Genomic DNA, 14,992 nt, shown 5'->3' with positions numbered 1-14,992 from the left:
CCCGGACTGCTATCTATTTGGAGTTGGTATCGGAAGAACGATGGAAACTATCAGAGTGTGTGGCACAGAGCTGGTCTAGGATGCCCGGGCAGGCCTGGCTCACCTGCAGGTACGCCTGCTGGCAGCGCTGGACCAGCTGGTGGAAGGCAGGGGTCCTCAGGTGGGCGTGGATGTGGGCGGGGTTGAGCCGCTGCAGCGCCTCCATTATGATCTCCTGCAGAACGAAGGGGCTCAGCACCCCCTTGGCAGCGCCCACGCAGAACTGGTACACGTGGTTCACGCCTGCAGACAGGCAGAAGAGGACCGTCACTGACTTGATTTGCAGGAATTACACACAAGTGAGATCTTTATTCACACAGGATCAAGCACTGACTGTCAGCTTGTTTCGGTGTTACATCCCTTCTTGCATGGCTGTTAGAGTGAGAAGCCTTGCTCAGACAGCAGGACGACAACCCTCAACACGTCAACATAAATTAGCTTTCTTTTTTAAAATTATTTTTAAAGCACTCTGCAACCTATACACCACTGTTGAAATATTTTGAGATGGAGCAATTCCAACTTGAGGGCAGAGTGGTGGCTCTGTGGCTAAGGATCTGCGCCTGTGGCTGGAAGGTTGCTGGTTCAAATCCCGCAGCCGGCAGAGGAATCCTACCCCGTTGGGGCCCTGAGCAAGGGCCTTATCCCCAACTGCTCCAGGGGGGCTGTATAAATGGCTGACCCTGCGCTCTGACCCCAAGCTTCTCTCTCCCCATCTGTGTACCTATGCGTCTCATGGAGAGCAAGCTGGGGTATGCGAAAAGACAAATTCCTAATGCAAGAAATTGTATATGGCCAATAAAGTAATCTTATCTTAAACTTCATTGTCTTAGTGAAGTGGGGAACAGTGAGGTAAGAATCTTAGTCACAGCTAGTTTGCAAACTAATGACAGATGTTAATATACTGTTAATTTTAAATTCCAAATATTTCATTTTAACATGCTAGAAGATGAAGTGTTCCTATAGTCTTGCTGGCATAGGTTCCTTTAGAACACAAGAATATATGTACGATATTGTAATCTATGTGTCCTGGGTCAGAGAATAACACTATGCTAGACCAGTTTATTATGTACCAGTGATCGTAAACAAATACGTAGACAGGGAGCCCCGTGACCCTGAGGGTCTGCGATTATGAACACTTGTTCAGACTGAACCCTTGTTGTGACCGATTACTTCAGAGACAGCCCTGGACACTCTGCGCTACCCTCCTCCTCCTCTCTGGTCAGGCTCACCTAAACGGGCAGCCAGCCCCAGGAGCCACTTGACGTCCTCGGTGTAAGGTGGGCTGCGGGAGAAGTTGTTAGGGTGATCGTTGTGAGCCCTCCGTCCCAACATCTCCAGTGCTAGCATACCTGCAAGACAGGGCCGTTCGTGAGAAAAATACCATGCAGTGTGACAGCATATTGACAACTCTTGGCACACAGACAACCACACCAGTAAGCACACTGTTAAGAAAAATTCAACTCATGGTTCAGATAAAAACTTATTAAAGCACAAGCATTAAATCCTATCAAGCACTGCAGATACGTTGATAAGATCTTGTGACAGAGAGCAGAAGTAGAACTAGAATTTGATTAAGATGATAAGCACACACTCGAGGCCACTGAACCCAAAAGTAAGATTAGTCTAACATGCTCACAAGATTTTGTCTCATGTAAGATCATTTTATGAAAAACAAAATGGACAGTGGGCCTGGATGTTTGTGCTGCTTCTTCACTGCACCTGGGTCCCATGTTTGATTCTGGATTGGGACATCTTGTAGGTTTGGTTTGCATGTTCTCCCCATGTTGGCATGCGTTTTCACTGGGTGCAGCCTTCCCACTTCCCAAAGGGATGCTGGCTAGGTCGCGTGGCCTTTTGGAATTGTGCCTGAATGCGTAGGTACTGTACATGCCCTGGGATTGATTGGCTACATGTCCAGGGTGAAAACTCACCTTGAGTCCTATGCTTCAAGGATAAGCTCTAGCACTGCGAAACCTTATCCGGAAAAATTGGCTTTCTGACAATGGAGGGATTTTATAATAGGTTCAGCCCAGTATGTGCTAAGCAATCAATAAAGCACAATATGACATTTTAGGTGGCATAGTGGCACAGTGACTAGTATTGCTGCCCTGCGGTCCTGCAGCCCTGGGTTCAATTTTGTGGGGTGTTATCTGTGTGGAGTTTGTATGTTCTCCCAATATACTGGATGCTCTGGTTTCCTCCCACAGTCCAAAGACACACTGGTAGGTTAATAAGCTGCTGGGAAAACTGACACTGGCACTGGTGTGAGTGTGTACCGTGTGATGGAATGGCTTCCCGTATAGGGTGTACCCTTCCTTGAGCCGGTTGCTTGTCAGAATATGCAACCGGTTTATGCTTGTCGGAATATGCAACACTCCCCTGTGACCCGCTATTGAACAAATCAGTTATAAAGTGGATGGAGGCTATTTTTCAATCTTCCCTAAAATGCCTGTGTTCCAACAAAGGGTGATGCAATATTATTTTCTAGTTTGATATATTGAACTCTTTTCATCATAAAACGCAAAAGTACTGGAGTTAAAGGGAATGCGATCAAGAATTTAAGGCACAGTTCTGCGTTGCATCCAAACAGCTATCACAAGGCTATCCTCGGGCCACAGCCTGAGCAGTCTTCTCACCAACTCTGTAGGCCGAATGCAGGTAGTGCAGGCCCTGCTGGCTGATTGGCTGGCTATGCTGCTCGTCTTCAGATGGGAAGGACGTGCTGACCAAAGAGGACGGCTGGGACGACAGTCCTGGAAGAGAGGCTGCCTGGATGCCCTGGATTGTCGAGCCTGTGTGGACGCCACCTACTGGAAAAAGTAGACATTTACAGGGCCTGTCGGTCAGCGTGTTTGGTTAGGTCATTGGTTTGATAGTTGCCTTAGCTTCACAGCTCAATGACTCAGGGGAATACAGCGGATTTGGTAAATAAATGTTATTAGCAGTAAAAATAAAATTAAACATCATACTACTGAGACAAAAAAACAATTAATCCCAATTATTATTAGGACTTTCACACTACTAATTTTAAATGGTGAAACATTATTAAGATGACAAGTTATTTCTTAATAATCTATGTATTTAAAAATGTATAAAAAGGCAAATATGACTGAAAAATTTCATAATCCACAACATTGAACTTTGCCTGCATTTTCTTCCGTGTTGTACTTGGGCTTGCTATTCAATATAATCTGTAAACATCATTACATGTAAAATTGAAATATTTTTCAACTCTCCTACCCAGAAAGTTAGAAAGGCATCTCTGATATGTTTTATTTTCATGGCACATACTGCATGTTCTGTGCTTCTACCCTGTGTCACTCAGGAGGACAGTTTTTTGATCAGATATTTTTGGGCACCACATCATAGTTAGATAGTTGTTCTGGAATATGTCCAAAGAAGAGTAACCAGGTATATTCCCAGACCTGCTCTGACAGATTGAAGGAAATGAACCTGCAAAACTACGAGTGGACCCGATTCACCCAGTGGACGTCTTCAGAATCAAGGGTGAAATATAAACCAACCAGGCCAAATGGGCTGAATGAGCTCCTCTCAGTAACCTTTCTGTGTTAATGTACTGCAAATCAGTACTGTTCAATCCGTTTTGCTTTATGTGCTTTTTGCAACTTAAATTTTCATTATTGGAACTTTAATTACACTACTTTTCAAGCTGTCCATTTACAATACACTTTAAATGATTGAGTGACAAATGCTACTGATGAAAACGTTAATATATGGTTTTACTGGGAATGTTCCTGCTACATTATTTTATTAATTTTACTGCATGTTGGCCGATTCACTGCCTTATTAGTTTTTATTGCATGCTGAATATTTAATGAACGCTAAACAAGACTCTCTCGGTGGAATAATAACTTCAAGGCCAGAGCATAATAAAGTTAATTTTTTTGCAAAATGAACTTTCCATCATTGACTTGGCAGAAAAATCAAGAACGCTTAGCCTGGTTGTACTTAACGGCCACCAGATGTCGACGGGCTGCGTTAGAAGCAGCCGTCGTTGCGCGGAGCCTGAAGCTGTAGCCGCGAGTCCCCTGTGCTGAGAGGCGAAGAGTGTGCACAGACTGACCTGCGACGGTGGTGGCCAGCGGCAGGCCAGCTTCACCGTGGTAGGGGTGGACAGCAATCTGGGTCATGGACGGCACGGGCACGCCTGGGAAGGTGACAGCAGCGGCTGCCAGGGGCGGATGGGGGCCGGTGGCCACCGAGAAGGGGTACTGGGCGCCGATGAAGGCGGGGTGCATTCCCTGAGGGCACAGAGACGCACTTCCGGTTGATGTCACACATGCCAGTTCGGCCTTGACAAGCCTCTGGGCAGCCCTGTATTAGCACTAGTCAGGTTAGATGATGGGGAAACACTGAGCTAGATGGGGCTACCTACTGTATGAAACAGACTTGTGTTTACTAACATGTCATTTACATCTCTAGTCAATATTGCGAAGCAATTTGATAGGCAAATGTTTGAGATTCAGTTAAAAGCAAATATCCTGAAATCAAGGGATATAACGTTAAGGTTCAGATAATGCACTAGGAAGGCCGTGATGAGAATAACACCTGCAATTTTGAAAACCCCATCTAAGATATTGCTGCTTTGTAATCAGTCCAGAGGACAGATACATTCCATAGCTTAAGAGAATGACCTGCATTGACTGAACCTTTTTAGTCTCAAAGAAAGTTGGATTACACGCCCAGTACAAATTTTCAAAATCCACAAAATTACCCACAGGCAACCCAGTAGACTTTAGAATGAATGAAATGCAAATGGGGGAGTACAAGTGGAAACTATGTGCAAGTCTATTTAAAACCAAACAGGAGACACTCCTTGACAGGAGAAGGGCTGTTGGTGTATAGAACAAGCTACCCAGCCGGGCTGTTGAAGCCCAGACTTCAGTGTCTGTCAAGAAATGGCAAGATCAATTGGACAGGCTGAATGGCCTCCTCTCATTTGTAACCTTTCTTGTGGAACCAAGCAATTTTCTGATGTTCCACAGTACCTACACTGAATCACCCACAACTATGTAGACAGTAAAGCAAACCGAAAATGCAGCATCGCAGAACTATTCTCTTTTCCTTGCCTGTGTGTTTGCAGGTCTAAAACAAACAAATCCCCTTGAATATGTGAATTCGTTGTAAAGGGCTCTTTCCTGCCAGCTCCTAGCAGGGCTACGTAGGATAATCTTGCCTAGGAGAGCATTGATCCCTTCCCCAGGCCAGGGAAGAAAGGGTTTCTGCAGCGCAGTCTGGGCTCCCTCAGGTTTCACTAGCTGCTAGTGAACTGCTAGATCACGCACACAAGCCATGTACTAATTATTTCAAGCTTTCCGTCTGATTTTAAGAGAGCACAAAGTAGCAGAACTTAATTGAACTGAACAGATTTGGGTTTCTATTTTGCCGGCATAATTTCCTTAAGAACTTGTTTAACAGGGCTCAGCAAATCCAGACTGATGTAATGGTGGCAATTCATAACCATGAGGTGCTGTTACAAATGCCTTCTGGAGATTTTCTGATAAGATTCTGGGAACACTCTGTTCCGGAATGTTGCATTTTCATGTCCATTCTGGAAACTTTTCTGCTAAAGAAGAATTTTTCCTGGAACGCTGTGTTTACAAGTGTTTGAAACAGGTATTTCTTGCAGAAGCAGACTATGCATACAGGTATGAAGTCTTTTTTTAAAAGAGCTACTCTCCTGCAGCAATGACATCAGCAAGCATCTTCATTAGAAAATACCACCTGTTGTGGAAGCTGAAAAATATGGCTGGAGTAAATTTGATGAAGCATGTCTGAGTAAAACAAGGAAACTAAATTTTCCTTGTACAATTACAGCAAAAAGCTACTTTCAGAACTAGGCAAAGTATTTTCATACATTTGAAAAAAAGATTTTGAAAATGACCTAGAACATCATGTTCTTTTAATGGCTTCAACATATATTCTTAAGATGATCACAGCCTTTTTGTTTGTCAGATCTTATGTGGACAAAGCTCACATGCAAAATTACATACGTGCTGCTACAGAACAACAGAACTCTTCATAAAACACAAAAGGTCTTTACGTCAAAAAAATAAGACTAACAGTAGTCACCTGCACAAGTGGTGAGTCCAAAACAATCCATGTCTTGTCAATCACAGCTGAGTGAAACTAAAAGGAATTACAGACTTATCCAAATGTACTGCTTTCTTGAATGCAGTCAATTCTAACATTTTCTTTAACAGCATCGTTCACCGTTTGTTACAAAACAAGCCAAAGATGCCCTCTCCTATTTTGTTTGAGCGTTCTGCTTTCCCTGTGGGGCAAGCAAAGTGGGGGGGGGGAAAGCTGTGAAAAAAGCTCACCCCAGATTTGTGACATTTTGCTTTACTGCGGTTTTACACTTAACTAGACAATTATGGTGGCAGCAGTGTGCTTTACAAAGAACACAGTGAAGCCAGGAGCTTCCACCAGCTAAACATACCCAGTCCCCTCAGCCCCGAGTAGGGAGCTCCTTACCTGCGGGTACGCGGCCCCAGACACAGGGAAGACTGTGGGTCGGGGCACATGTTGCAGAGGGTGTCCCAGGTACTGAGGGGTGCAGACAGTGGGCAGATGGGCCTGGATGGTGGTGTAGGGGTGCAGGCCCTGCGTGTGGGGGTGCGCCATAGCCGAGCCAGGGATGGCGTGCGACTGGTAGATGGTGGAACCCACGGAGATGACGGGCACCACGGCAGCAGCGGTCACCGTGGCCGTCACTGCCACCCCTCCAGACTCCATGGCACCGCCGCTGTCCAGCACTCCCCGGCCCACCTCAGAAGGCCCTCTCCCTCCCGCCCCGCCGTTCGCCCCACACCCCCCGGCTGGCCCCTCACGCTGGGAACCGACGCCGCCCCCCACAGTCTGCTCGTACAGCCAGTACCACTGGTGCGCCACCTCAAACAGCACCTCTGGGTACACCCCCCCGCCCTTGGCAGCCTCCTCCACCGCCATGCAAGCCTTCTCCAGCATCACGTTGTCCTGCGAAGAAGACGACAGGATGTTAAACTGGAAACGGTTCTGTCCACAAGCCACGAGAGTTTGCTAGATCTTCTGGACTTCTGTATCCTGATGGCAATAATCAACATCTACCCTGGTTAACTTTGCTTTTTGCATCAGTATGGTTCTGATCTACGGGCATGGGCATTGTGGGGAAGAACTGGACAATATTTTGTGGATCCTCATTCTGATATACTGGGTGTCACAGATCACAGAGGTCATGACATCTGGTACTGACGTATTTAAACCAGGGGCTTATCTCCCCCTGAAGCACTGGTCTTCAGCTGAAAGGCCATACCTGCTCTTTGCACTGCACCAGGGCTCTCTGGATCTCGTTAGGGTTGAGCGCGTGGGCGTGAGGCAGGCAGCTGAGGGCGAGCTCGGCTGCCGCTCGGACCATGTTGGGATCGCGTGCCCGCGAGGCTCGGTCCGCCAGAGATGCAACCTCGGGTGGGGTCAGGTGTCCGTCCCAGCATTCCACTAAGATATTGAGGGCTGCACTGCCAATCTCCATAGCTTGGCCTGGAGGACAGGAGTGGGAGACGATTACCCTATGAAATCCCACAAAGCCATATTAAAGAACAGTAAAGCTGGAGGTAAAATTTGACTTGTTCCGTTTTCTACCAGAACACTTGCCCTTGAGCTGGAGACATGAAGGAAAAGGGGAGAAATGGCATAAGAGAGAGAGAGACAGTCTTAGCTCCGGAACAGGAAGCCCAACCTAGGCACTTCCTGCGGAACTACAGACAGAAACAAATAAAAGGTATTACAGCTGGACCAGTGAGTCTTCCTACTGCAGCATTCCGAAGCAAAATCACTTTGCTCACATCAGGAGACAATGCAAAATACAAAAGCTCATATGTGTTAGCAAAATGGAACCAAGCACATTATGTAACAGCAGGCACACCCACCCGTGATCCAGGACACGTGAGAGGAATAGGTCCTGGAAAGCCAGTTGGGTGACACAAAGTTGTGCAGGCCCAGTGCGTACAGCCCAATCTCGAAGGCACAGAGGTGCAGGTTGCGGTGGGGCCCTTGGTGGCCGCCGCTGGTCGAGGGCTGGGTGAAGATGGAGGTGGAGCTGTTGCCCCCCGCCTTGATCAGCACGGTCTTGGCCAGCTCGAAATAGAAATGGGCCGCGGCCTCCGAGGGCTGGTTAGGAACGTGAGGGGCGTGGCATTCCGGGCGACGACCTTTGTACCTGCAGTAATCAAGGAAACGGAAGGAAAGCCAAAGTTCTGTCTTAAATAATTGTGAGAAATGGAAATTGCCTTCACTGGAGAAGACACACCCAAGCTTATTATAAGTGAGTAAAAGCACCCTACTTGTTTTTAAGAGATCTAAGTTTTAACTTAAGAGCATTAAGGCAACATTTTTGTAATGTGATGAAAAGCTTTTTGATAATATAAATATATAATGGTTGCATTCAATACTCCTGCCGTTTATTTAAAGAACCTTTTATAATCGATTCACTTTGGTGACACTTCTTATGGTTGAGTGTTACTTTAGTAATTTTTCAGTCAGGAGGTATTATTCCCGTCCAGTGACTGCCAAAAGAGTTTTGTTAATGGTCTGTAAATAACATCTCTGTCCCTTAAGTACAATTAACAAAATACCATCAGTCCCCGGAGCATTGTCTTCTGCTTCTAGCAATTAACCTCTGTGCTAATTACTTTATCTCAGATTTTGCCTTTGTTTAGCAAAAGTGATGTTCCCCATTTCTACATTGATATTTTACTCAGGTGTTTAATACATCATCTACAGCATCTATCGAAACTATTCACCTTCACCCTTTTCACATTTTAATGTGCTACAAAATGGAATCAAGATATAGAATTGTGATTTTCACCATAGATCGGCACAACCCACTCTATAACGTCGAAGTGAAATCAAAATCCCACAGCTTGTCCTAAATTAATTGTAAATATAAAACATGCATAAGCATTCACCCCTTTTGCAATGACATACCTATATAGACTTTGGTGCAACTAATTGTCTTTAGAAGTCACGTAACTAGTTGAGTGGAGTTCACCTGTTCCCAATTAAGGTGTTTCACAATAGCTGATGTTAAACAGACCTCTTTCAGGGAGGTTCCCAACAAATACTACATCATGAAGACAAAGAATCTGGGATAGGGTTATTGAAAAGCACCAGTCAGGGGAGGGCTATAAGAAAAATTCCAAGTCATTGAATATCCCACAAAACACAGTTAAGTCCATCTTAAGGAAATGGAGAAAATATGACTGTGAATGTGTGCAGAATTGCTTCCTGAAAAACTGAGTATCTGGACAAGACTGTACACTAGTCAGGAAGGCCACCAAGAGGACAACTCTAAAAAAATAGTGTTGTGCATCCAAGATGGATAAAGCTGTGTAAGACAGCAATTGCAGAGGTGCTTCACAAACATGGACTTCATGAGAGAGTAGTGAAATGAAAGTCATTTAAAAAAAAAAACTCAAATCAAATCTCAACTACAGCTCACCAGAAGGCATGTGAGAGACTCTGAGATCAAGTGGACAAAGGTTCTATAGTCTGATGAAACCACAATTTACCTTTTTGGCCTCAACACTAAGTGCTGTTTGGCACAAGCATAACAACCATGTATCATCCTGAGAACTCCATCCCTATCATGACAGGTGACAGAATCATGCGATGGAGATAACTAATCCTTCAGGGCCAGGACAACTTATAAAGATAGAAGGCAAAATGGATGCAGCAAAGTACAGAGAACCTGCTGCAGTCTGTGAAAGACCTGGAACTGGGGAGAAGATCCATCTTCCAGCAGATTAATCTCGGAAAACATACAGCCTAATCCACAACGGAGGATTAAAAACAAAACAGTCAATATCCTTGAGTGGCCCAGTCAAAGCCCAGACCTCAGTCCAATCGTGAATCTGCAGGGCAAGTTGAAAATTGCTGTTCATGCTCCTCATTTAGGTTTAGAGAGCAAGAGTAATTTTGCCAAGAATTGCAACACATAAATGACTAATTTCTGCCAGACACACTTCCACCAAATACTAACTGAAGGGGGTAAATACCTGTATAATCAGGTATTTTCTGTTTCATATATTATGAAGATCTATAGTATAGTTTTTCAGTTTAACACTATGGAGTGTTTTATGTCGATCAATAGCAAAAAAAATCTGAATTTAAATACATTATGATTACATACTGTAATGATAAAAAGTTAAAAAAATGTCCAAGGAGGGTGAATACTTATCAAAATACTTAACCTCTGTATTTCCCTTCCAAGTTTCCACACAATTATCTCTGAGACTCAATCTTTAGCATTGCAATAGCAAAAGAACAATACTTCAATCAATACCTTAACTAGATTCAGTTTTTTAATAAGTTTATAAAGTGCTCTCTTTCTTCATGTATTCAGCATATATATGTTTTTGGCTTACTAACTTTTGATTGGTTTACTCTTAGGATAAATGTGTTCTGTGCTTCCGAATGTGTTCTGAATAGCTTTGAACTGTTATCACTTATCTTCTCGTGATGTCTTATCTATAATATCCCCTGCTATTTCAACTCTTTCTTTTTAAGAAGATTAATATTGCACTCGGAGATTGTACAAGATTTTAAACCACGATAACTGATGGTGCATGCTACCTATTGTTTTTCAACTGACTGAGCAGATCACAAAAAGCAGCTCTTAGACAGAACTGTTTCGATAATGATCACACCACAGTAAAGGAAACCCTGCCCACCTACCTGCTGGTGTCTGCACTCTTGGCCCTGGCTCCACCCCCTGCTCTGCGCGAGCCACTCGAGGATGATGAGCCCAGCGAATCAGATGATGAACTGCTGATGCTGTCACTGTCTTGGCCCCGGCCCCAGGAGGCTGCTGCCCAACCACCTCGCAGGGGGCGTCGGCTAAGCGTAGGGGAGCTATCAGAAGTGGTCTCAGGGGCACTGCTGTCAATACTCGCCATGCCTGATGCAGAGAAAGCCACCAAGACACATCTTATACACAAAGCCACAGAGTTAACAAAACGCTTTTACACAAACATTTTCTTAACATTTCTTACTTTCCAGGTTATTTTCTTAGAAAATTCTACTCTACCAGCTAACTAAAAGTTGTTCAGAGAGCAGGTTGAGCTATGTGGGGCACTGGTTTGAGCCCGAGTCCTTGTCACTAGCAGACTGTGACTGGAATTCCCCAAAGTGTAAGGTGCATAGCTTGCAGAATGTCATCAGGCCAGAGTATCAGGTACCTCCCAATTTACAGTGGCATCAGTGAGAGATCTGCCATTCCCCAGTCAACACTAACACTGCTGCATGATACCACGGAGCGCAGCATGTCAGAAGATGGTTGGCTCTGTCAGGTGAGAATATCAGAGGACCAGGTCTGGAGGTCCTCCTTCTCCTCCAATAATACAGAAATCCAAACCATAAAGCAATCTTCAACATTCTGCAATTCAAAAGTGGCTGGATGTATATTTTACATAGATGGGCCAATTCCCAATTTACAAATAAAAAAAAAAGATGAAAACAAAATCAGATGGCCGTATTCAAAAAGGGCAGCCAAGTTCGGACATGATTACCTGTATGTTTCTTCTTCTGTCGAACTGGGGACCCCCAGCAGCGGCCACTGTACGCCCCCCGTCCCCCCAAAGCCAGGCGGCTGGGCACTGTGCCCTCAGGTTTAAAGGGAGCTGCCTCACCCTGCTGATCACATGTGGAAGACTGAGCTCCGTCTGCAAGGCAAAGCACTGACCATCAATGAAGGGAGCAGCCAGCTAAAAACTGGGTAAATGCAGAAAAATGCACATTGATAATTTTCTGTTCTACAGCAGCCTTTGCAACAGTTGGCCACAGAGCATGAAGCTCATCTCTTCCTTCCATAACCGTCAGTCTTTTTAGAGTTAGACATGCGATCCTCCTGCCTACCTTGCTCTCTGGTGTCATTATAATTGTCCCCCGTTGTGCTCTGGACAGCAGCGGGCAGTGCTGCCTGCTGGCCGGCCCCCGCTCCGCCGGCCACGCCCTGCGCGGCTGCAGACCCTCCCCCCGCAGCAGGGCCAGTGTGCTTCGACACGCCGCCCGCAGCCCCGCTGGCCCCGCTGTGGGCGGCATGTTTGGAGGGGCTCTTCTGGCTGCTGGCTACAGGCTTACTGGAATAGAAGGAGCTGAGAGTCTGGGGCTTGTGGGTTTGGCTTTCACGGTCCAGCAGCTTATCCAAGATCTGCAAAAAAAAAACAATGCAGCCATGACCAACAGACACCTGCACGCAACTGCAACATAAAGAGAAGTTTGAAGAATAAACCAAGTACAAAACAGATCAGTATGTTAAAATCTGGCCTTGTGTAAGGCTTAATGCAGCAGGGCTCCTGTTTTTTGAAAAGGCTTGGAGAATTTGACAGGACATATGAATGCAGCCGTTTGGCACAGTCCAGACCTTTTTGAGCTTGCTCTGGTCATCCTTGTAGGTAATCATGAGTGCCAAAGCCAGGTCTCCCTTCTCCCGTCGCGTTCCCTCACAAAGCAAAGGGTGCTCAGCCTCGCTCACTGTGGTCTTCATCCCTGAGAGGGAGGACATCGTCAGACACCTCACACAAAAGGTACATGAGCACTATGACAGGAATGCAGAACTCAATTTATGAATCCCAAACATATGACCATGCTGTTGAACAGAATGGATACCCTCAGTATCTCTGTAACCATAAAATGAGAGCAGTAACAGTGTGTGATGTTGATGTGTTGTGTGATGTTCATATTCACATACTTTAGCTTCTTTTCCGTTTGTGCATGTAAGGGTATATATGGTTTGTGTCTGGGTTAAATGACGTGACAAAATCAAATTGTATATGTAAAAGAAATGGCAACGAAGCCAACGAAGGCCTCACCTAGTTTGTAGCCTAACGGCCCACCCAGCCCATCTGGTAGTTAGTTGCTAACAGCTCTGATGATCACATTCTGCGGTTTCTTGAAACAAGTCAGGGTTTTGGCTTCAACAAAACGGCTTGTTTCATACCCTCACAACCCCTTTGTGTAAAGAAGTCCCTCTGTCCCCTGTTGTCAGATTTAAATTCACTTCCATGTAGCTTCCGCTTGTAAGCTCTGGTTCAGGTTTTACAGTTTACACTAAAAAAGATTGCTTGGTTGACTGTCAGTGCCTTGGACGATTGAGTTATTTCACAATTTTCACAAAGTAATCAGGGAAATTAAATTTATAACAAGCTAGGAGATGACTCCAGAACTTAGAAGAACAGTTATAAACAAATCACACGGGAACACTCAAAACAGTTAAGATATACACATTTACAATGCACTGGTAGGAGGAAAATGAGACGTCCTTTATGTCTGGGTAATCCAAACGTTACAATCATGGTAACAGGGTTACTGTACTAAAAAACCAAGATAAGAAACTTTAAGCTGGTTAAAAGCGTCAGACAAATGAATAAAGAATACAAGGTTTGAAACTGGAAGTGGTTACTCATCACATTGTTTCCTATATTTCTCTCAAGGATGCTTTTTACAAAACACATCATTTAAAACATTTGATGCCAACAAATATTGAACAAAACACAAAGCCAGTAAAATTACTGTAATTGCCAGATGAGATTTAAAGCCTTTTCAACACAAAATCTTAATTTCTTCACATCTTTGCCCATTTTACCATTTTGTCTGTGCACATGTGCAAAATTTAACACAATAATTAAAGAAGTCTAAATATACAGCATGAAAGGGCTATTTTACACCTCTACAGGAATAATTGTTTTATGCCAATAATCCCATATTGAGTCCAATAAATGATCAATTACCTCAAGTAACACATTCTACATATTTAATGTAAAATAAACATTTTCTATGTTAAATGTTAATGTAATCGAATAAAAGTAGAGCAGGCATTTCTACACAATAAAATGGGTTTGTTCCCTTTTGAATTTGAATTTGTGTACTACCTGATATTTGGGAATTCTAGCCCTGCTGTTTAATGCCATCAACGGTATTTGCTTTAGATCTGTAGTGCTGTGATATTGGCAGGCGTGCGTCTCCAGTGACCTGCTGCGGTCAGCAGCTAAGCGACACGGCCCAGGTCGTGGCAACTTACCCAGTGCAGCCACTGCAGCCTCAAAGCCCAGCTCCTCGTCGCCTGGCATCTCGTTATTACGATTCCGGCTCGGGGGGCGGGAGCCCGTGGGGGAAACCACTGGACAAATAGGACAGGGGGGAAAACAAAAATCAGGGAAAAAAGCCTCCCCCAAAATCACATTGTACTCACAGTCTTACCAATGTAAAAATAAAGAACGCAGCTCCAAACTATAAAAATAGATGCTAAACATCCACGAGCATGAATTTCTTGGCACTGATGACCAGTGGCAGAACGAGTACTGACTTTCACAAGTAAATCACCAGTGATCTGAGTCAATAATGACTTAACTGTACAATTAAACATCACCCGTCCGGTTTCTGTGATACTTGAGCACCTTCAAACATGAAACTGTTTACTGTAACTGCAGTGTTGGTGTCACTAACCGGGAGTGCAGAGCACATCAAATATGAAGCTGGCTAGCATGAGGGGCAGCACAGGCCTGTAATCACAGAAGTTCCCATCTCGCAGCTGCTCTGCCCGGTCCCTGATGGCACTCATCTCCACCAGGCCCAGAGGGATCTTCTTCAGCAAGGCCACAATCTCCGACTCCTGGTAAGCCAGCTTCACCTGCAGGCACAGGGGACAGTGTCTACTCTCAAGCTGGAGCCACTACAAGGCGGCTGTGAGAGACAGCTGTAGTTTTGTCTGAAGTCACCAGAGGGCCTCAAAGCCCCATCGAAACCTAAACAAGAAAACTTGTGCTTCAAGAATCCACACGTGAGGAATTGGCAAAAAGAGCAGACTTGCATGAGAATTTTAATAAAACTCACGTGTCCCGGATGAAACAAAGAAGTGTAGTTATCAGGAAGAAGAGGGGACGAATGAGTAGACTGG

General features: G+C 44.8%; 1 protein-coding gene across 3 annotated transcripts in view; it reads right to left on the bottom strand.

The window, feature by feature from the left end:
- Positions 1–14,992, bottom strand: part of zswim8 (zinc finger, SWIM-type containing 8) — a 51,546-nt gene that overhangs the window by 525 nt on the left and 36,029 nt on the right. Inside the window, exons 13-25 of one of the 3 annotated variants that reach the window (XM_015347831.2) lie at positions 14,542–14,725; positions 14,117–14,215; positions 12,461–12,585; positions 11,953–12,247; positions 11,607–11,759; positions 10,774–10,996; positions 7,968–8,257; positions 7,355–7,578; positions 6,538–7,038; positions 4,124–4,301; positions 2,676–2,849; positions 1,269–1,388; positions 104–282 (exon numbers count right to left, since the gene is read on the bottom strand). In XM_015347831.2, the coding sequence (XP_015203317.2) occupies positions 104–282; positions 1,269–1,388; positions 2,676–2,849; positions 4,124–4,301; positions 6,538–7,038; positions 7,355–7,578; positions 7,968–8,257; positions 10,774–10,996; positions 11,607–11,759; positions 11,953–12,247; positions 12,461–12,585; positions 14,117–14,215; positions 14,542–14,725 (2,745 nt within the window). The other 2 variants (XM_006630883.3, XM_015347832.2) reach the window with 2 other exon arrangements.

Source organism: Lepisosteus oculatus, chromosome 4 (assembly GCF_040954835.1).
Source record: "Lepisosteus oculatus isolate fLepOcu1 chromosome 4, fLepOcu1.hap2, whole genome shotgun sequence".
Taxonomy (NCBI): domain Eukaryota; kingdom Metazoa; phylum Chordata; class Actinopteri; order Semionotiformes; family Lepisosteidae; genus Lepisosteus; species Lepisosteus oculatus.
This window is presented reverse-complemented; position numbering and strand designations above follow the sequence as displayed.